This window comes from Loxodonta africana, chromosome 1 (assembly GCF_030014295.1).
Source record: "Loxodonta africana isolate mLoxAfr1 chromosome 1, mLoxAfr1.hap2, whole genome shotgun sequence".
NCBI classification, from domain to species: domain Eukaryota; kingdom Metazoa; phylum Chordata; class Mammalia; order Proboscidea; family Elephantidae; genus Loxodonta; species Loxodonta africana.
The window spans coordinates 14,454,233-14,471,318 of NC_087342.1; the positions used below are offsets into that span (position 1 = coordinate 14,454,233).

Below are 17,086 nucleotides of genomic sequence, written 5' to 3' on the forward strand. Positions count from 1 at the left end.
GTGAATTTTAGAATCCATATGCAACTCTCTTATTTCTCAAATGCTGGGAGCATATGCAAGAATCAAAGGGCTATTTATTGGGCCCCTTTGGAGACTCCAAACATGTCTTCAAGGCCATTTTACATCCATTTGTAAAAGAGAAAATAGGTAAAATTTCCTTAATCCCATTAATTTCTCTCCTTGTCACTTAATTTCACCTTTCTTGTTATATTTAGCCTTGTGACTTATTAATTCACTATCTGCTTAATTTCCATATCCTAATTGTGAAATGTTAAGTTTCACTGAATTTAAGACTGGGAAAAAAGTTAAGATCATCTAATCCAGAATATTCATGCAGATCACAGAGCTAATGACAAAACCAAGTCTTAAACCAAAATTTCTTTTGAAAAAAATTTTTAAATATTTTATTGTGTTTTAGGTGAAAGTTTACACAGCAAAAGGCTCCCCCCTAATCTTCCCATGAATTGTTCCGTGCCACTGGCCATGATCTTCACAATGTGTCAGCACTCTCATCACTTTCCATTCTGTTTGTTCTGTTTCCCTCCCCCCCTCACCCGCCTTGCCTCTGGATAAATGTTGACTTTTTGGTCTCAAATAGTTGTTAAGGCAGCACATTATCATGGGTGATACTGTTTATTTTATAAGTCAACCTGTTATTTGGCTGGAGGGTAACCTGCAGAAATAGCTTCAATTCCAAGTTCAAAGGGTATCTTAGGGTGACAGTCTTAGGGGTTCCTCTAGTCTCCATCAGTCTAGTAGGTCTGGACTTTTTTAGGAATCTGAGTTTTGTTCTGTATTTTTCTCCCATTCTATCTAAGACCTTCTATCGTGTGCCTGGTCAGACCAGTTGGTAGTAGTAGCCAGGCACCAACTAGCTCTTCTGGTCTCACATTAGAAGAGGTCGTAGTTTGTGTGGGCTATTAGTTGCGTGGATTAGTTTCTTCGGGTCCTTGATTTCCTTCATTTTCTTTAGCTCCATACGAACAGAGACCAATAGTTGTATCTTGGATGGCCACTTGCAAGCTCTGAAGATCCCAGATGCTACTCACCAAACTAGGATGTAGAATATTACCTTTGTGAACTGTTATGTCAATTCACTATGTTGTCCCCCGAGACTACGGTCTCAAGCCTTTTGATCCAATAAACTAATCCTGCAAGTTGTCCAGGAAGCCTCTGTAACTGTGCCCCCCATGTGATTTGTTAGATATGTGGATATATATGCAGCACACAGATACGTGCCTACACAACCTGTACAAGGCAAGCTCATGGCAGCTCTACAGGTACATCCACACTCCCTGAAGGATCAAATTGCTGGGCTGAGGGCTATGTGGACCGTGGTCTCGGGGAACATCTAACTCAACTGGCATAAGAGAGTTTATAAAGAATATGTTCTACATTCTACTTTGGTGAGTAGTGCCTGGGTTTTTAAAAGCCTGTGAGCGGCCACCTAAGATACTCCACCGGTCTCACCCATTTGGGAGCAAGGAAGAATGAAGAAAACTAAAGACACGAGACAAAGATTAGTCCAAAGGACTAATGGACCACATCTACCGCAGCCTCCACCAGACTGAGTCCAATAAAACTAGATGGTACCTGGCTACCGCTGCTGACTGCTCTGACAGTGATCACAACAGAGGATCCCAGAGAGAGCTGGAGAAAAATGTAGAACAAAACTCTAACTCAGAAAGAAAGTTCAGATTTGCTGGTCTAACTATCTGACGTACCATAAAAAATAAATAAATGTGCCTACAGATACACCTATACATGCAGGTGCATTCACTCACCTGTGCCTTCCTATACGCATACATCCATCCACATCTACCTACATAGCCACACACATATTTTTTGGTTGTTTGTACTGTCGCTGCAGAATTGTATATATTATAGCATTTATGGAAACTGTCCCTTTTTGGTGTCCTTCTTAGCATACTTATGTACCTCGGCCAAGTTGTGCTGGCTTCAGCTGTATCTGGAACTGCCTTCCCCATCACCAAAAATAACAAGTGTCTACTACCTAGAAAGTGATTCTCCCTCCCTCTCTTTCAACCCAAAGAACTTCGTTTTCTGTGTGTACATCTATTCTTGAGTTTTTATAACAGTGGGACTATACAATACTTGTCTGTTTGTCCAGTGTTCGTTTATATATAACACGACACCTCCTACGTACAACTCTACTGTTATTTCTAGAACAGTATTTCTGCCATCTTTTCTATGTATTTTGCTTTTCTGATGTTCAGATAATCATTCATTCGTCAACTAACTCCACCAACATATTTTTCCCGTGTTCCTTCTACATTACAAATTGTGAACTCTGAAAGTTTCTCTTTGGCTTCTGCTCTGAAATCGGCTTTATCTTATGCTATGACTGGGCAGTCCTGCTTTTCCTATATGTTTGCTCGTGGTAGACTTGTTTGTCCTTTATAGATAACAGATTGTCGGATTTTAGTTTTTTTTTTTAACTAGTAACGACTACACCTTTTATTTTGATAAAATTAATCAATCCATTTGCATAAACACTAGAAATGACGCATTTGTGCTACACTCTGTAACTCTACAAGTTTGTTATTGCTCTTGTCTTAGTCTTTTTTAATCTAATAGAATTTCTACAGCAGATCATAAAGTCTGTATTTTATTTTAAATCAAAAGATAATATGAATGGCCAAGAAGCACGTGAAAAGATGCTCAATGTTATTAGTCACTAACCCAGAAAACCACCAAGGAAATGTAAATCAAAACCACAATGAGATACTACTTCACCTCCACTAGGATGGCTATTATCAGAAAGATGAAAAATAACAAGTGTTGGTGAGGATGTGGAGAAACTGGAATGCTCATCCATTGCTGGTGGAATTCTAAAATCGTGGTAGCTTGCTGTGCAAAACAGTTTGGTGGTTCCTAAAAAAGTTCAGCATAAAATTACCATATGACCAGAAAGTTCCACTCCTAGGTATACACCCAAAAGAACTGATAGGAGGAACACAGATACTTGTACACCAATATTTATCGCAGCACTACTCACAATAGCCAAAAGGTGGGAACAGCCTAAATGCCCATCAACAGATGGATGGATAAATAAAATTTAATACAGGTATTCCCAGGTTTTCAAGAGTTCCCTTTTCACCACTGTGCTTTTAAGACCTACATTAGTACCTGTTTTTGCTAACTGAAAGAAATCCAAAGAGGATTTTCACTTTTATGAAAAAAGGCAAAAAGCAGAAATAACGTTCAGCGTTTGTTTTGCAGTGAGCCACTGAAGAGGCAGCGTGCACCCCAAGCAGCAAGAGTGGCATTGCCAAGTTCCTTCCCCAGGAACTACACTTAGAAGTCCTGCTTTTATTATATGTTAGGGTTATTTTAGGTGTCATGTGTTATTTGATATGTTATTTGTTGGTCTGAGAATGCTCAAAATTTTTTTCCATATAAATTAATGGTAATTGCTTCTTTGCTTTACCCCATTTCAGCCTGTGAACAGTTTCATAGGAATGCTTTACTTTCGGATAGCGGGGGAGATCTGTACACACAATGGACTATTACTCAGCCGTAAAGAGAAGGAAGTTCTGATGCCTGCTACGACATGGGTGAAACTTGAAAACACCATGCTGAGTGAAATGGATCATGGTTAAAGTGCTTGGCTGGTAACCGAAAGGTCAGTGGTTCAAACCCACCAACTGCTCCTCAGGAGAAAGATGCGGCAGTCTGCCTCTGGAAAGATTTACAGCCTTGGGAACCCTATGGGGCAGTGCTACTCTGTCCTATAGGATCACTATGAGTTGGAATTGACTAAATGGCAGTGGGTTCAGTTTTTTGGTTTATTTGAAATATCTAGAATAGGTAAATATACAAATACCAAAGTTTATTCGTGGTTACCAGGGCTGGAAGGGAGAAGACACGGGTGAGTCATTGGTTAGGGCACACTGAGTTTCTGGTAAGGGTGAGAGAAAAATATGGAAACACAGAGTAGTGATGGCTGCACATGATGAATGTAAATGTTACTGAATTATACATGTAAATGTCTTGTTCTATATATTTTTATCACAATAAAAAAATAGCCTTTCTAAAGCTATTTGTCTCCCTTTTTTAAAAATACTTTTTATCTTCATTCATTTTTTGCAGATTTTTCCTTTTTTATTATTCTTAAGATTCACAGAAGAAATATATAAAAGCATAGTAAAGTATACAGAGTAAAAAGTAGAAATCCCATTTTATCTGTCTCCCCTCCAGCACCCCTCCCTTCCACAGAGGCAAAGCACTAGTAAGTTTATATGTACCTTTCCACACCCTTTTCTGGTAAAATCTGAAATGTCTTAGGAAATTCCATGTGGACAATCTTGCAATCTGTATCATGGTCTAAGAATATACTGTCTAATGCCATAGCTACTAGCCACATATACCTATTCAAATTTAAACTAAAATTTCAGTTTCTTAGTATCTTAGTTATCTAGTTCCACTATAACAGAAATACCACAAGTGGGTGGTTTTAATACAGAAATTTATTTCCTCACAGTTTAGGAGGCTAAAGAAAAAAACCCAGTGCCATCGAGTCAATTCTGACTCATAGCGACCCTATAGGACAGAGCAGAACTGCCCCATAGAGTTTCCAAGCAGCGCCTCGAGGATTTGAATTGCTGACCCTTTGGTTAGCAGCCATAGCACTTAACCACTACACCACCAGCGTTTAAGAGGCTAGAAGTCTGAACTCAAGGCGACAGTTCTAGGGAAGGCGTTCTCTCTCTGCCGGCTCTGAGGGGAAGGTCCTTGTCTCTTTTCAGCTCCTGTTCCTTGGTTCCTTGACTATCTCCATGTGTTGGGGCATCTATTGTTGCCCATCTCTGCTTGCTTTTCTATGCCTAATCTGCACTTTTTATACCTTAAAGGTGATTGGGAAACCCTGGTGCTGTAGTGGTTAAGTGCTACGGCTGCTAACCAAAGGGTCGGCAGTTCGAATCCACCATGCGCTCCTTGGAAACTCTATGGGGCAGTTCTACTCCGTCCTATAGGGTTGCTATGAGTCGGAATCGACTCGACAGCACTGAGGTTAAAGGTGATTGGCTCAGAACACACCCTATACTGATTTGACCTCATTAACATAACAAAGAACACCCTGTTCCCAAATGGGATTACATCCACAAATATATCCAAAAACCAAACCTGTTGAGTCGATTCCAGCTCAGAGCAACCCTGTAGGACAGAGAACTGCCCACAGGGTTTCCAAGGGGCAGCTGGTGGATCTGAACTGTTGACCTTTTGGTTAGTAGCCATAGCTCTTAACCACTACGCCACCAGGGTTTCCTCCACAAATATAAAAGATTTACAACACATATTTTGGGGGACACAATTCAATCCACAACAGTCTCACCAGTCACATTTCAAGTGCTCAACAGCCACATGTGCCTAATGGCCACTGTATTGGAACGCTTCCATCATCTCAGAAAGTTTACTGGACAGAGCTGCTCTGAAGAATTGGTTAATTTTATTTATTGATATAAAAGTTAAAAATCCTTTAATAAGGTTCTTTCAGAATTTCGTCAGTTTTTGTAGGTGTTTTCAAAATGTCTCCATCTGTAAGTAACTGCACAGTCTGGTGTCCAGGAACCTAACACTATTTCTCCTAGCTTCATATGGACTTTCTTCTTCAAAGCCTAAGCCCAGGTTGCTTTTAGCATTCTATTTGGAAATCTTTTTTTTTTTTGCTGGAATTAGCTCATTTTTGCTTTAAGGTTAGCAATTTATTAACAAACAGGTGTCCAGGAAGAGAAGGGATTTTTGTTTTTTCTTGGAAAACAGCTTCTGTGTGGAACTCCATATATTCTCAATAACCATGCTGAGACTGTCTTTCAGTTGAGAAAGGTTTTCAATCATTTTTACCCCTGATGATTGACGAGTTATGTGTTCCAACCTTGTCAATTTCACCTGGCAATCTTAGTTTTTGACAAACTATATCATTTTAGGATAGTCCTCAACCCACCTGAATCCTCACAGTCAAATCGCAGAGGCTGTGGTGTAATGGACCACTTTTATACGGCTTTTCTCACCATGGTCTTGTAACTCCCACCAAATGATCAGGTGGGTGGGGCTATGCAAATAAGGTGCTTGTATTTTTGATACGTTGGTTCTACTGCATTATCATTAATTAGCCTTGAGAATCTGAATGCTTTTCTACGTATTCTTTGTTGTTCAGATAATCATTCACTCATTGGCTAGCTAGTTCACCAACATGTCTCTGATGTGCCTAGCACTGTACTTTATAATGTTCCTTTTGCCTTAAAAACACACTGAACGTACACATCAAAAAGGATGAATCGGCAAATGTTGTTACATACATTTTTACAACAATTGAAAAAGAAAAGGTGAGCTCTGAGAACTTCCCAGTGTCTTCTGCTCTGAAATCTACTTTCCCTCAGACTGGCTGGGAATTCCTAGCTTTCCTGAATCTCCAGCATTACCATTTCTCTGCATCATGGCCTCCTTCCTGCCCTGCACTGCCACCATCAATATTTTTAGTTCATTTTCTTTCCTTCTTTTTTAAAAAATTTCAGCACATTCCCTTTTTGCAGTCACTAGCTATCTTACTTCTTTGAATACCGTATCAATTTGCTTCTATTTGCTTGAGTTGTCAAGCAGTGTGGGGTCTATGTGGCTAGGTTCCTGTTTCCTCAGGCTTCCTCTTCTCTTCTGATGTTTTGACGCTTATTAATTACACCCAAGGTCTATTTGTCCTCTGGTTTTCACATTGTCTTTGAAGCTGGTTTTCCTGGGATTTTGTTGTTGTTCTTGTTTGTGATAGGTATCTCTACTATGACTTGCTCTGCCAGCTTTTCAAAATGAGTCCTCAACATAAGGTGCTCTAAAATACCCTATGGCTATGTGTCAAAAGTTTCTTGTTAAGATTACTGGGAAATGGGCGTATTTGTACTGCTAAGAAAAATATTACAGATGATAGTTCCACCCCCAGACAAGTTCACAACTGCAAACTTAATAAATGAGGTAGCTGAAGCACATCGCTGTAATGAATAGCACCACACAATCCAACCATCCTGTATTTCCACGGAAAAAAAACCATCCAGTGTCTGAGGCTAGAAAGGCAGAAAGATGGGCAGGAAGGTAAGAAAAGGGCCCTCTTCTCAGGAATACTACAAGTTCTTGAGATCTGGCTGTATTTGAAAGAACTAGCCAAAATCACTTTCCGGAATATTCCATTAAGAGACATGAGAGAGTGGTGAGGTGAGACATGAAGAGGTAGACCAGAACACAAAGATGGGACTTGGAAAGTGGTAGCTGGGGGGTGCGGGGATAGTAAGGAGATATGACAAAGGATGTTTTCTCCTTCACCTTTTCTCCAGAGCCAGTCTTGCCATTTCAGATCCAGACCAACACTAGAAAAAGATCAGAAATGAGACTAGATTTTTCCCTCTTTTTTAGGTAAGGGAGTTCAAGTAACAGAAAGATCTGGAAGAAAAGGGATTCCAGTAGTCCTTTATGCCTTCCTAGATAGACAGTGGTAGCTAAATGATGTATAACTGGATGTACATATATTGAAGATGGTCTATAACAGTCTCAATAGTTAATATGATTGCAGGACAGTCCGCAACCCATTTGAAGCCCCACAATCAAATCGCAGAGGCTGCGGTGTAATGGACCGCCTTTATATGGCTTTTCTCACTACGGTCTTGTAACTCCCACCAAATGATCGGGTGGGGCTATGCAAATAAGGTGCTTGTAGCCCACCAAGGCGATTGGACAGCTTGCTAATAATACAAATAAGGTGCATGGCATCCTTGTGGGGGGTGGGACTTTGTAAACAAGGTGTATGGAACTCTAACAAGTGAATTGGCCAATTTTGCCATCCTGCTAGGCTTCAAATGGGCCATCCCAGAGGCGGAAAGGAGGGACGTGACTACCACCAAGAAGAGACATGAGCAGAGCATGTCCTTTGGACCCGAGGTCCCTGTGCTGAGATCCTCCTAGACCCAGGAGACAGAGAGAGCTGTAACTCGGGAGACATGCAAGATGGAGAGAAGAAGTGGCAGGGAAGCAGCAGCAGCAGAACCAGGAGATAGGTGCAAGATGGCACAGTGGGCTTCCTCACCCACAGAGTAAGGCGGTTACAGTGGGTGTGCTGACCCACAGAGCAAGAGAGCTAAGCACCTTTGGGCCAAGGCTTGCTGGCAGAGTGAGGTGCCCCCAGAAACTTATTGGCAGAGCTAAAGAGCTTTGTAACACTTACCCAAGCAGGGTGGAGGCTGGGCCAGAGGGCTAAGGGGCTAAGAGGCCTGCCTGCGGTCATGGCTGAGCAGAGGCTGTCCTAATCAAAGAACTGTATCCTGAGTGTTTCCTGATCCTGAATTGTAACCTGATTGCTTCCCTAATAAACTCCCTAATCTTGAGTATGGTCTGTGAGTTCTGTGTGGTCACTGCAATGAATTATCAAACCCAGCAGAGAAGTAGAGAGTGCTGTAGGAGGGACAGATGGTGTCAGAAGTGATAAAAAGGTTAGAGGGTGGAGACATGTCTGACTTCTGCCTCACAGGAATCAGACATGGGCCGCTGATCTTGACTCCCCTTCCCCCTTGTGAAGTTAGAGGAGGTCAGACACCCCCGCCATGCCATGCCAGAGGCATCTCCAATCATGTTCTTAATAATGCAGTATCGGAAAGTATCTTTGATATAATTACCGTCTTATGTTAACTAAAGGTATTTAGAAATCCAAATTCTCTCAGAAATAATTTTAAGCTGCCACAATGTATCCTCAATCTACTAATTTTTAATCCATAACTCTAACAAAGTTGGAAAGATAGACTCTATACTTATTGATGAATGTCATGGATCCAAAAAAAAGAATGAAGTAAAAAGAAAGCCAACCCATAGCTCATTACAGATGAATGGCATTTTTTAAATTGAGATATAATTCACATACCAACAAATTCACCCTTTTAAAGTGTACAATTAAGTAATTTTTTAATATAGTCACAAGAGTGCGAATTACCACTATCAAACTCCAGAACACTTTCATCACCCCAAAAAGAAACCCTGTACCCAGCAGCGGTCACTCCTCATTTCTTCCCTTTCCCCAGCCCCTGGTAACCACTAATCTACTTTCTGTCTCTATGGATTTGTCTGTTTTAAACGTTCCATATATGTAGAATCATACAATATATGGCCTTTTGTGTCTGGCTTTTTTCACTTAAAATCATGTTTTCAACATTCATTCATGTTGTAGCATGTATCCTTTTTATGACTTAATAATATTCCATTGCATGGGCATAGCATATTTTGTTTAGCCATGAATGGCATTTTTAAAATTAAATTTTTGCTATCAATGTTAATTAGTTCTTAGGATTACTCGGATTCAACGCAAGATGCAACACATCTATTCCCACAGTGATCTCCTGGCCCACAACACTGGTTATTAGCATTCTACTCTTTGTCAATTTTTTGTCAAATTATCACCCAATAGTCTTCATTGTATCGTGTACTTGAGTGCTTTGATAGACACTTTTTAGGCTTTCCATTTAGCATTTCTTACGTGGCCTTGCCCTATTCACAGGTAGTTGGTCCAGGGGTAAGCATTCCTGGTAACTAGCCCAGGAAAGAGCATCTGACTTAAATTGGACAAATTAGGCCCTTCACTGGAATTGTGGAGCTGGGACTAAGATTCGGTTTTAGTCCTTGATTGCAGGAACTACAATCTCAGGAGCTTTTGGTTGCTGCCATTATCTACCACGTACGCTACGAAACTGAGAAAATTGGAATGCAAGAAGAGAAGAATGAGTCACTGAGAGATACGAGACGGAGCAAAAACTCCTGGGTTCCCTACCATGCTCCGGTCTCTGATTCCAGGCCATTCCTAAGGCCCAGCTACGTCCCTGCCCTTGGATTCCGTGGGATATTCTGTATGGTTATAACAAATCCCTCTTGCTGTTTAAGTTAGTTAATAAGGTTTCCATTATCTGCAGCCAAGAGTCCTGTGTCATCATCTATCCACTAAGATTTTAATCTCCTTAATAGCAGGACCCAAGCTCCACAGAACCCACCACAGTGACTCAAGCACATACTGAAATTATCACCTGTGGAGTCATTTGGAAAACCATAAAAACTACTCAAGACATTCACAGATGAATATGCAGGGAAAACAAAGAGAATTTGTGTTCACTGTATTAAAAAAGCTGTATTGTTGTATAGCTTTGTACCTCATTTTGCAAAAAACTGCTTAATTTCCTCAGAAACTAAGCTACTTTTTTTTTTCCTTTTTTTGTATTACAGTACAATATATGCCTATTTGCACTTGCTTGGTATTAAAAAGTAAAATGCTATATTTTCCTAAGAGGATTTGAGATTTATTGAGAACAAGTCATCTCCTTTTTAAGCAAGCTCCCACAGTACCTACTAAAGAATAATATTCCTCATACGGAGGCAGGAGTAGCTGACCTCCCTGGATCCATTTCCTGCTCCTATAAACAGGACATAGTCTCAAGCACTAAGAATTCCCATACGAATAACTGTTTTCTGTAATTAAACAATGTCTCGTACACGCAATCACTGTATTATGGAGGTTGATAGGCAATGAAACACTCATTAACCAGACTACGCAGCAAATACCGTTTTGATAAGCTTGCTTTGTCACCCCCATCTGAGGGGTCTATTGCCATCACAGACCTCCACAGAGCTAATTAACTGCATATTCCTGGGAGTCTTCAGTTTGTTATACAGACTTTTCCCAAAATGAAATCCAGGATTTATCACCTAATTGGTTGTTAGTGGGTATCAGAGATAAATCTCCAAATCCAAAATATTTTCTTAAATCCCTATTAAAAATTCTATTGGAATAAATGGGCGAATCCTTTAAAGTCCAAGATTTGGTTCCTGAGTAGATTTTGTACCAAACTATTTAACGTCACTATCTTCCCAAAGATATACTTAAATTTTTTAAAAATATATTGTACAGCTAATATTACAAAGTGTTACAGACGTAGAATCCCCTTTAAATTAGTGAGGTGTCCCGTTAATGCTGAATTTTACCTAAACCCTGTGATACTGGAAAACAGTGATGGTTAAGAAATCCCACCATCCTTTGTGTTCAGGAAAATGGCTTGCTGCAAATAACCACCCTTCCTGTATGACGTGGACTCACAGGGGTCCCCTTGTTTACCTAGGATAAGGACTAGGACAAGGCCAGATGCAGACCCTCCAAATTCCCATTCCTTGCCTCATAAATGAGCAACTGAATTGCTTGTCCCCACTGATCAATCAGAAGGAGAGTGCCAATCAAACTTTCGTTAAGCTTTTCTTCTTCCTCCAAGTCCCTGAACTCTGGCACTCCCTCAGCCTGAGCCAACACACTACCCCTCTTTAAGGGCCCCTCCCAGAGAACAGGCTGACCTCAGGGTAAAACATTGTGATGGACCATCCAATGACGTCATCTGCTCACCCCAATTCCCCACACCTGGTTTTTTCCGGTCTTGTTTATGCTCAGTCTCTATAAAAGATCAATGCTTTTCCCCTAACTCTTTGAGATGTTTGGAGTGTTCGCTCTACTGTTACAGTCCTCCTAACCCACGATTCCACTAGTCCCTGTCTCTGTCCCTCTTTTCTTTCTGAATAAAGCTTCTCCCTACCAAAGTCTGGGTCTGTTTCTTATTTAAGAATTCCAGTTGGCTTTTTTTTACCACTCCCTACTACACCAAGCACTGGGGGAGCTTGTGGTGGTGCTGGCCCCAAGCCGGCTTCTCTGTAGCTTGAGAGAATTCTGCTGGCCAAAGCTCTGAGAGACAAAGAACTACTTATTTACTGATGCCCCTTTTCAGAAACGGCTCCCATTAGGATTTATTGTTTCCTCAGACTCAAAATGTTAGGGCAGGAAGGGATCCTGGAAGTCTACTTTAACCGAATCATTTTACAAATGAGAAAACGAGACAAAAAAGAGACAAACAGCTTGCCCAAATTCACAGAGTAGGCTGGTCAGACCACTATACTGAGAATAAGAGTCCTCAGTTGGAAGCTCATTTCATCATACTACCTGCCTTAGTGGGTATGGACGGTATTGAAATTCCTCCGCTTTCTAAGAGAAAAACAAAACAAAACCTACAACTCTCTGCTTTCAAAACTGAGGGTGGGAAGTGGAAGTATCATATCTCATTTCACTGCAGTAAGTTATTTTTTCTTAAATATCATTCCACTGTTCAGGATTTAAAAATTGCCAGAGGTATAAATGTCATGTTGGGCTTGCCCTGGAGGCTAAGTGAAATGAATTCAACATCAGATCTTCCCTGCAACTTGAAGGTTTTTCACCGTAATGAACTATGGTAGATATTAACTTTGTGTGCCCAACCCCAGTTGTCATCCATCGATTCTGACTCATATGTGTCAGCATAGAACTGTACCCTAAACAGTTTGCAATGGCTGATTTTTGGGAAGTAGATTGCCAGGCCTTTCTTCCAGGTGCCTCTAGGTGGATTCAAATCGCCAGCCTTTTGGTTAGCAGTCAAGTATGGTAACTATTTGCACCATCCAGGGACTTCTGTGTGTCCAAAGCTATGGCCAGAAGGGTGGGCATGTGTCCTAACCTATCTGGCCAATCAAGTATCTCACATCACTCGCAAGAAATAAGGCCAACCAGAATCCTTCCCTAGAACAATGGCACAGAGGCAGAGTAAAACAAACACTCTCCCCATTTCCCACCAGGTGGAGAAGGCTGTAGGCGAGTCTAAGGCCAACTTTTAAAGAGAAACAGAGATAAGATATGGAAAGAGAGTCAAATGTCAGCTCCTTGGTTCTTGTCCTTGAGCTGGTTCCTTTGATTCTGTAAGTTACCCCTGTATTTTTATCAACTACAGGAGCCAACAAATGCCTTTTTTTGCTTAGAATAGTTTGTACTGGGTTTCTGTCACTTACAATTCAAAAATCCTACTACATACCTACCCCAGGATATACCCTTAATACAGGGAAATTAATAGTTCTGTTAAAATATATGTATTTTAATTTGAATGCCTTTAGGCAGGCCTTACCCTTTCTGGTATCACTCCTGATGCCCTACACCCACCAACTTCACTGTTTCCATCACATGCCTGGCCTTTGAAGGTATGTCAGCTTATTAATGCTCCCCTGGGATGTCCCTCGAATTTTTGAAAATCCTAATCTAAGCTTGTTTCATTTTTTCCCCCAAAGCTGAATGTAAACTATACTCCAGGTAATACAGGTTAAATGAGATTTTATCTTATCTAGAATGTCCCAAAGATACTCCAAATATTAACATTTTAGTATATACTATGAGGCAAAATTTCAAAATGTAAAGCAAATCCAACAGAGATATGGCTGCTTCAATATAATTTAGTAGCACATTTTCTTCCTTTATAACAACAGAGATCAATAACAAATCTCAGGACCTACCTCCAACAAGGCGCCAGTCTGGAAGAATTTCAAAGGCTTTTCAATTGAATAATAAAGGCTGTGATAGCTGCCCTTAGCCAGGTACGCTCTCACCAGACCCACTGCTATAACCAGCCACCTAAGAAAAGAGAAAAAGAGCAATCAGAGGAAAAAAAAACAAGGTAGGTAGGTAGAATTTAAGGTGACAAAAAAGATGTGGTAACTCAGATTGCTAAAGACGATCTCAAGAGCTGGTACCCTGGATTTACCAACTGTGGCTCTCAGAGGCCAGGCTGTAACACACACGACCGTCGCATCATCAATGGCACCCTACCAAGGGTGTGCTGCCAGAGCACGGTGGCACCTCACCCATCTGGAGCTCAGATTTTTGGCAACCTTGCCTGTTCAGAACATGGCCAAAATGAAGGAAATGAGCTGAAAATGGTCTTTGAGCAATGCCAGAAAGTCTAAGACAAGAGAAAAAAAAACTGCTAAAGGAAATTTTCAAATGGCCTGTGCGGTTAAAGCGTCTTTAATAGTAATGGGGTGGAGAAAAAATGTTTTAAAGTTTAATGTGTAAGTGTCTCACTGGAAAACAACCACACCTTAAAATCTATCCTTTTAAAATTGCAAATGAAATAAGAAAAGGTTTTTTAGCTGAATTCCACCAACTCAGAGAAGAAAGCCAGATCAATACACAAAACACAAAGCAATCAGGCCTCCAGCTGTGAATGGTACATCTCTGCTCTACTGTCCTTCTCAGAAATAGATTTCTTAGGCCCTGTAATTTTTTTTATCTGTTAAGCTCCATAATAAAGCAAATGGATCTTAATATTTAAGATATGTCTCCTTGAAAGAAATAACAGATTTACCTAAGTGTACGATCTCAACGAGGAAGAGGGGTAGGTGCTCTAAGTTATTTCTAGAAAATATCATACAAGAACCTCAAACGGACTTTGTAAAAGAAATGAATTCCTTAAGACAGAAATTCCTTTAAAACCAGATGCTGTCGAGTCGACTCTGACTCATGACAGACAACCCCATATGTATCAGAGTAAAACTGTGCCCCATGCGGTTTTCAACGGCTGATTTTTTGGAAGTAGAATCCCAGGCCTTTCTTCCAAAGTGCCTCCGGGTGGACTTGAATCTCCAACCTTTTGGTCAACAGCCCAACGTGTTAACCGTTTGCACCACCCAGGGACTCCAGAAATTCCATTAGCAAGGTAGAAAGAGCTGGTTTTACTCTCATAATCCCAGTTTCTCTTCCTCGTTTAAGACACCACTCCTTATCCTCCACCCCCTTCTTTTTGTTCACTGTTCAGAAATAAAGACTTCTTTCCTTCTTCCGCCATGTACCTTAAAACCTCTCTCTAATCCACTGCTCTCATCAATGCCCTCGCTAAGACAATAAGAACTTCACATATAAATAGAAACACACACACAAATTATTGAATGTTCTCTTAAAAACCAATCTATATGACCATTTATGTGATAAAGAAAACTTGTACTCTGAAATATTCCCTCACTGGCCTGGGAATCAAGAGAAATAAGTTCCAGATCCCCTACTAATAAGTTCTATGACCTCAAGCAAGTCACAACTTCTCTAAGCCTTGGTTTCAACATTACCATTTCAAATATTACCAGTAAACTTATGAGCCTCCCAATACATACTATATAGATATTTTTGTGTGTGTGAAAAACTCAAGGTGATGAACTATAAATATATAACATTACCATTTGTGTAAAAAAGGGCAAGGGGAAAGGAAGAACTTATATGCGCATTTGCTTGTATTGGTGTCTGAAAAACCAAAACCAAAGCCAATGGCCCTCGATTCCATTCTGACTCCTAGCGACTGTACAGGACAGAGTAAAACTGCCCACACAGGGCTTCCAAGGCTGTAAATCTTTACAGAAGCAGACTGCCACATCTTTCTTCCGAGGAGCGGCTGGTGGGTTCAAACCCCCCCCACCTTTCGATTAGCAGCCAGCTGCAGAGGGCTTACCCACTGCACCACCAGGGCTCCTATCAGCATCTGGAAAGGACACATAAAATTAGCTGCCTCCAGGGAGGAGATCTGGGTGGAAGCGATCAGGGAGAGAAAAGATTTTCAGTGTATGCCCTTGTGCATATTTTGAATTTTGAATCCTGCCTATGTATTAATATTTTAAGAATTAATAAAAGTGGATGTTCACTACACAGTTCTTTCAATTTCTTTAAATGTTTGAAATTTTTCCTAATAAAATATTAGGAAAAAACTTTTTTTGAAGAAATAAATGCAACTTAAAAATATATAACAAATTGTCTGACCCTATGATCTTCCTCAGCAAAACCACAAGACCAAAGAGTTGCAAAGCCGGAGGAACCTTGGAGATCACCTAGTCCAACTCCTTAGTTTTATAGATGAAAAACGGAGGCCTGGAAAACCAAAGTGATTTATCCAAGGTACCACAGCTAGTTAGTGTCAGAACTAGAACTTGCACTAGTTCTAGTTAAGGAATGGACTGAAATGAGGGAGAAACAGGAGGTTAGCCTGTTTTGAGGGTCTATCCCGCCCACCCTTCCCAATAACTCTGCCCTCCATCCCCAGTGTTCCCCACCCCAGTCCGTCCTATAAAGTCTAAACTCAGCAAGCTCTGTTCATGTCACGGGTCAAAAACTTTGAATATTTCTCCATTACCTTTCAGATGAAAGCTCAGCCTGGATTTTGAAAACAGCCGCCTAAATAAATGTCCACTTTGCAGCCACAGCTCCCTCCACTCTCCAAGACGGAAGAGTTCACCATTTGCGACTGGCCTCCCGGGCTCTCTCCCTTGGCGCTGCAGGGTCGCACCGCCCTCCAGACCTGGACCTGGGGTGGCCAGCCCACCCGGCCTCCCACTGCCCTCGCGGGCCAGCACCCGGCCAGCCTTTCCCGCGCCCCTCGGAGCCCGCATCTCTGTCGCCCACCGAACTCCGGCCCAGGGCAGACCCTGTGCCGGGAACTTGGCTCGGCCCGCCACTCCGAGCGGAGCTCCGGGGCAGGGACCAGGGCCCATTCAGCCCTCGGCCGCCCACGTGCCCGGTCCTGGACCCCGACTGCCGGGGATGCAGCGCCCGAGCAGGGCTGAGTCGCTCCGCCCGCCGCAAAGCCTCCTCCCCGGCCAGGCTGGCTCCCCGCCTCCCTGGTCCCTGAGCCTCAGCCTCACCCTGCCGTCATGACCACATTGTAGATGACCAGGTACGCGGTGGCAAGAGGCCCCGGGCCCTTCTTCTTCCGCGTGCCGCTGGCTTCGCCGGCGCCGGCCCGGCCACCACCACCCCCATTCCCCCTGGTCGCTGCAATCGCCGAGGCTGCCGCCATGTCACCGCCGGTAGCCAGTTCTCCCTGCGCGAGCACCACGGACCCGGCCGGGCAGCGCGAGGGGGCGGAGAGACGAATGAGGGAGAGGCGGGACCGAGGCCGCGGGGCGGAGCTAGGGACGGCGCCCACGGAGGTCGCCATCTTGGTTGAGGGCAAAGAAGCTGTCCGCGCTCCCCGCCCCTCGGTTCTTCTCAGCCTCCGCTGCCATCTTGGATCAGGGTAATCACCTCCTCTTTTGCGCTCCGGGTGATAACCTACGGCGCCATCTTGGATTGCATCATTGACGCCTTTCGAGTCCCTCACCTGGCCGGCCCTCACCTTTGGATATGGATATCTGGATGCTCCTGTCGCTCCTGGCTATTCCAGATCCCATAACTAACACC

General features: G+C 42.3%; 1 protein-coding gene across 1 annotated transcript in view; it reads right to left on the bottom strand.

The window, feature by feature from the left end:
- The window catches only part of HACD2 (3-hydroxyacyl-CoA dehydratase 2), a 107,124-nt gene extending 90,396 nt beyond the window's left edge, over positions 1 to 16,728 (bottom strand). Inside the window, exons 1-2 of the mRNA XM_064291549.1 lie at positions 16,549 to 16,728; positions 13,384 to 13,501 (exon numbers count right to left, since the gene is read on the bottom strand). Coding sequence (XP_064147619.1) covers positions 13,384 to 13,501; positions 16,549 to 16,703 — 273 coding nt within the window. The 5' untranslated portion in view covers positions 16,704 to 16,728. The remainder of the gene's footprint in view (positions 1 to 13,383; positions 13,502 to 16,548) is intronic.
- Positions 16,729 to 17,086: the final 358 nt, after the last annotated feature.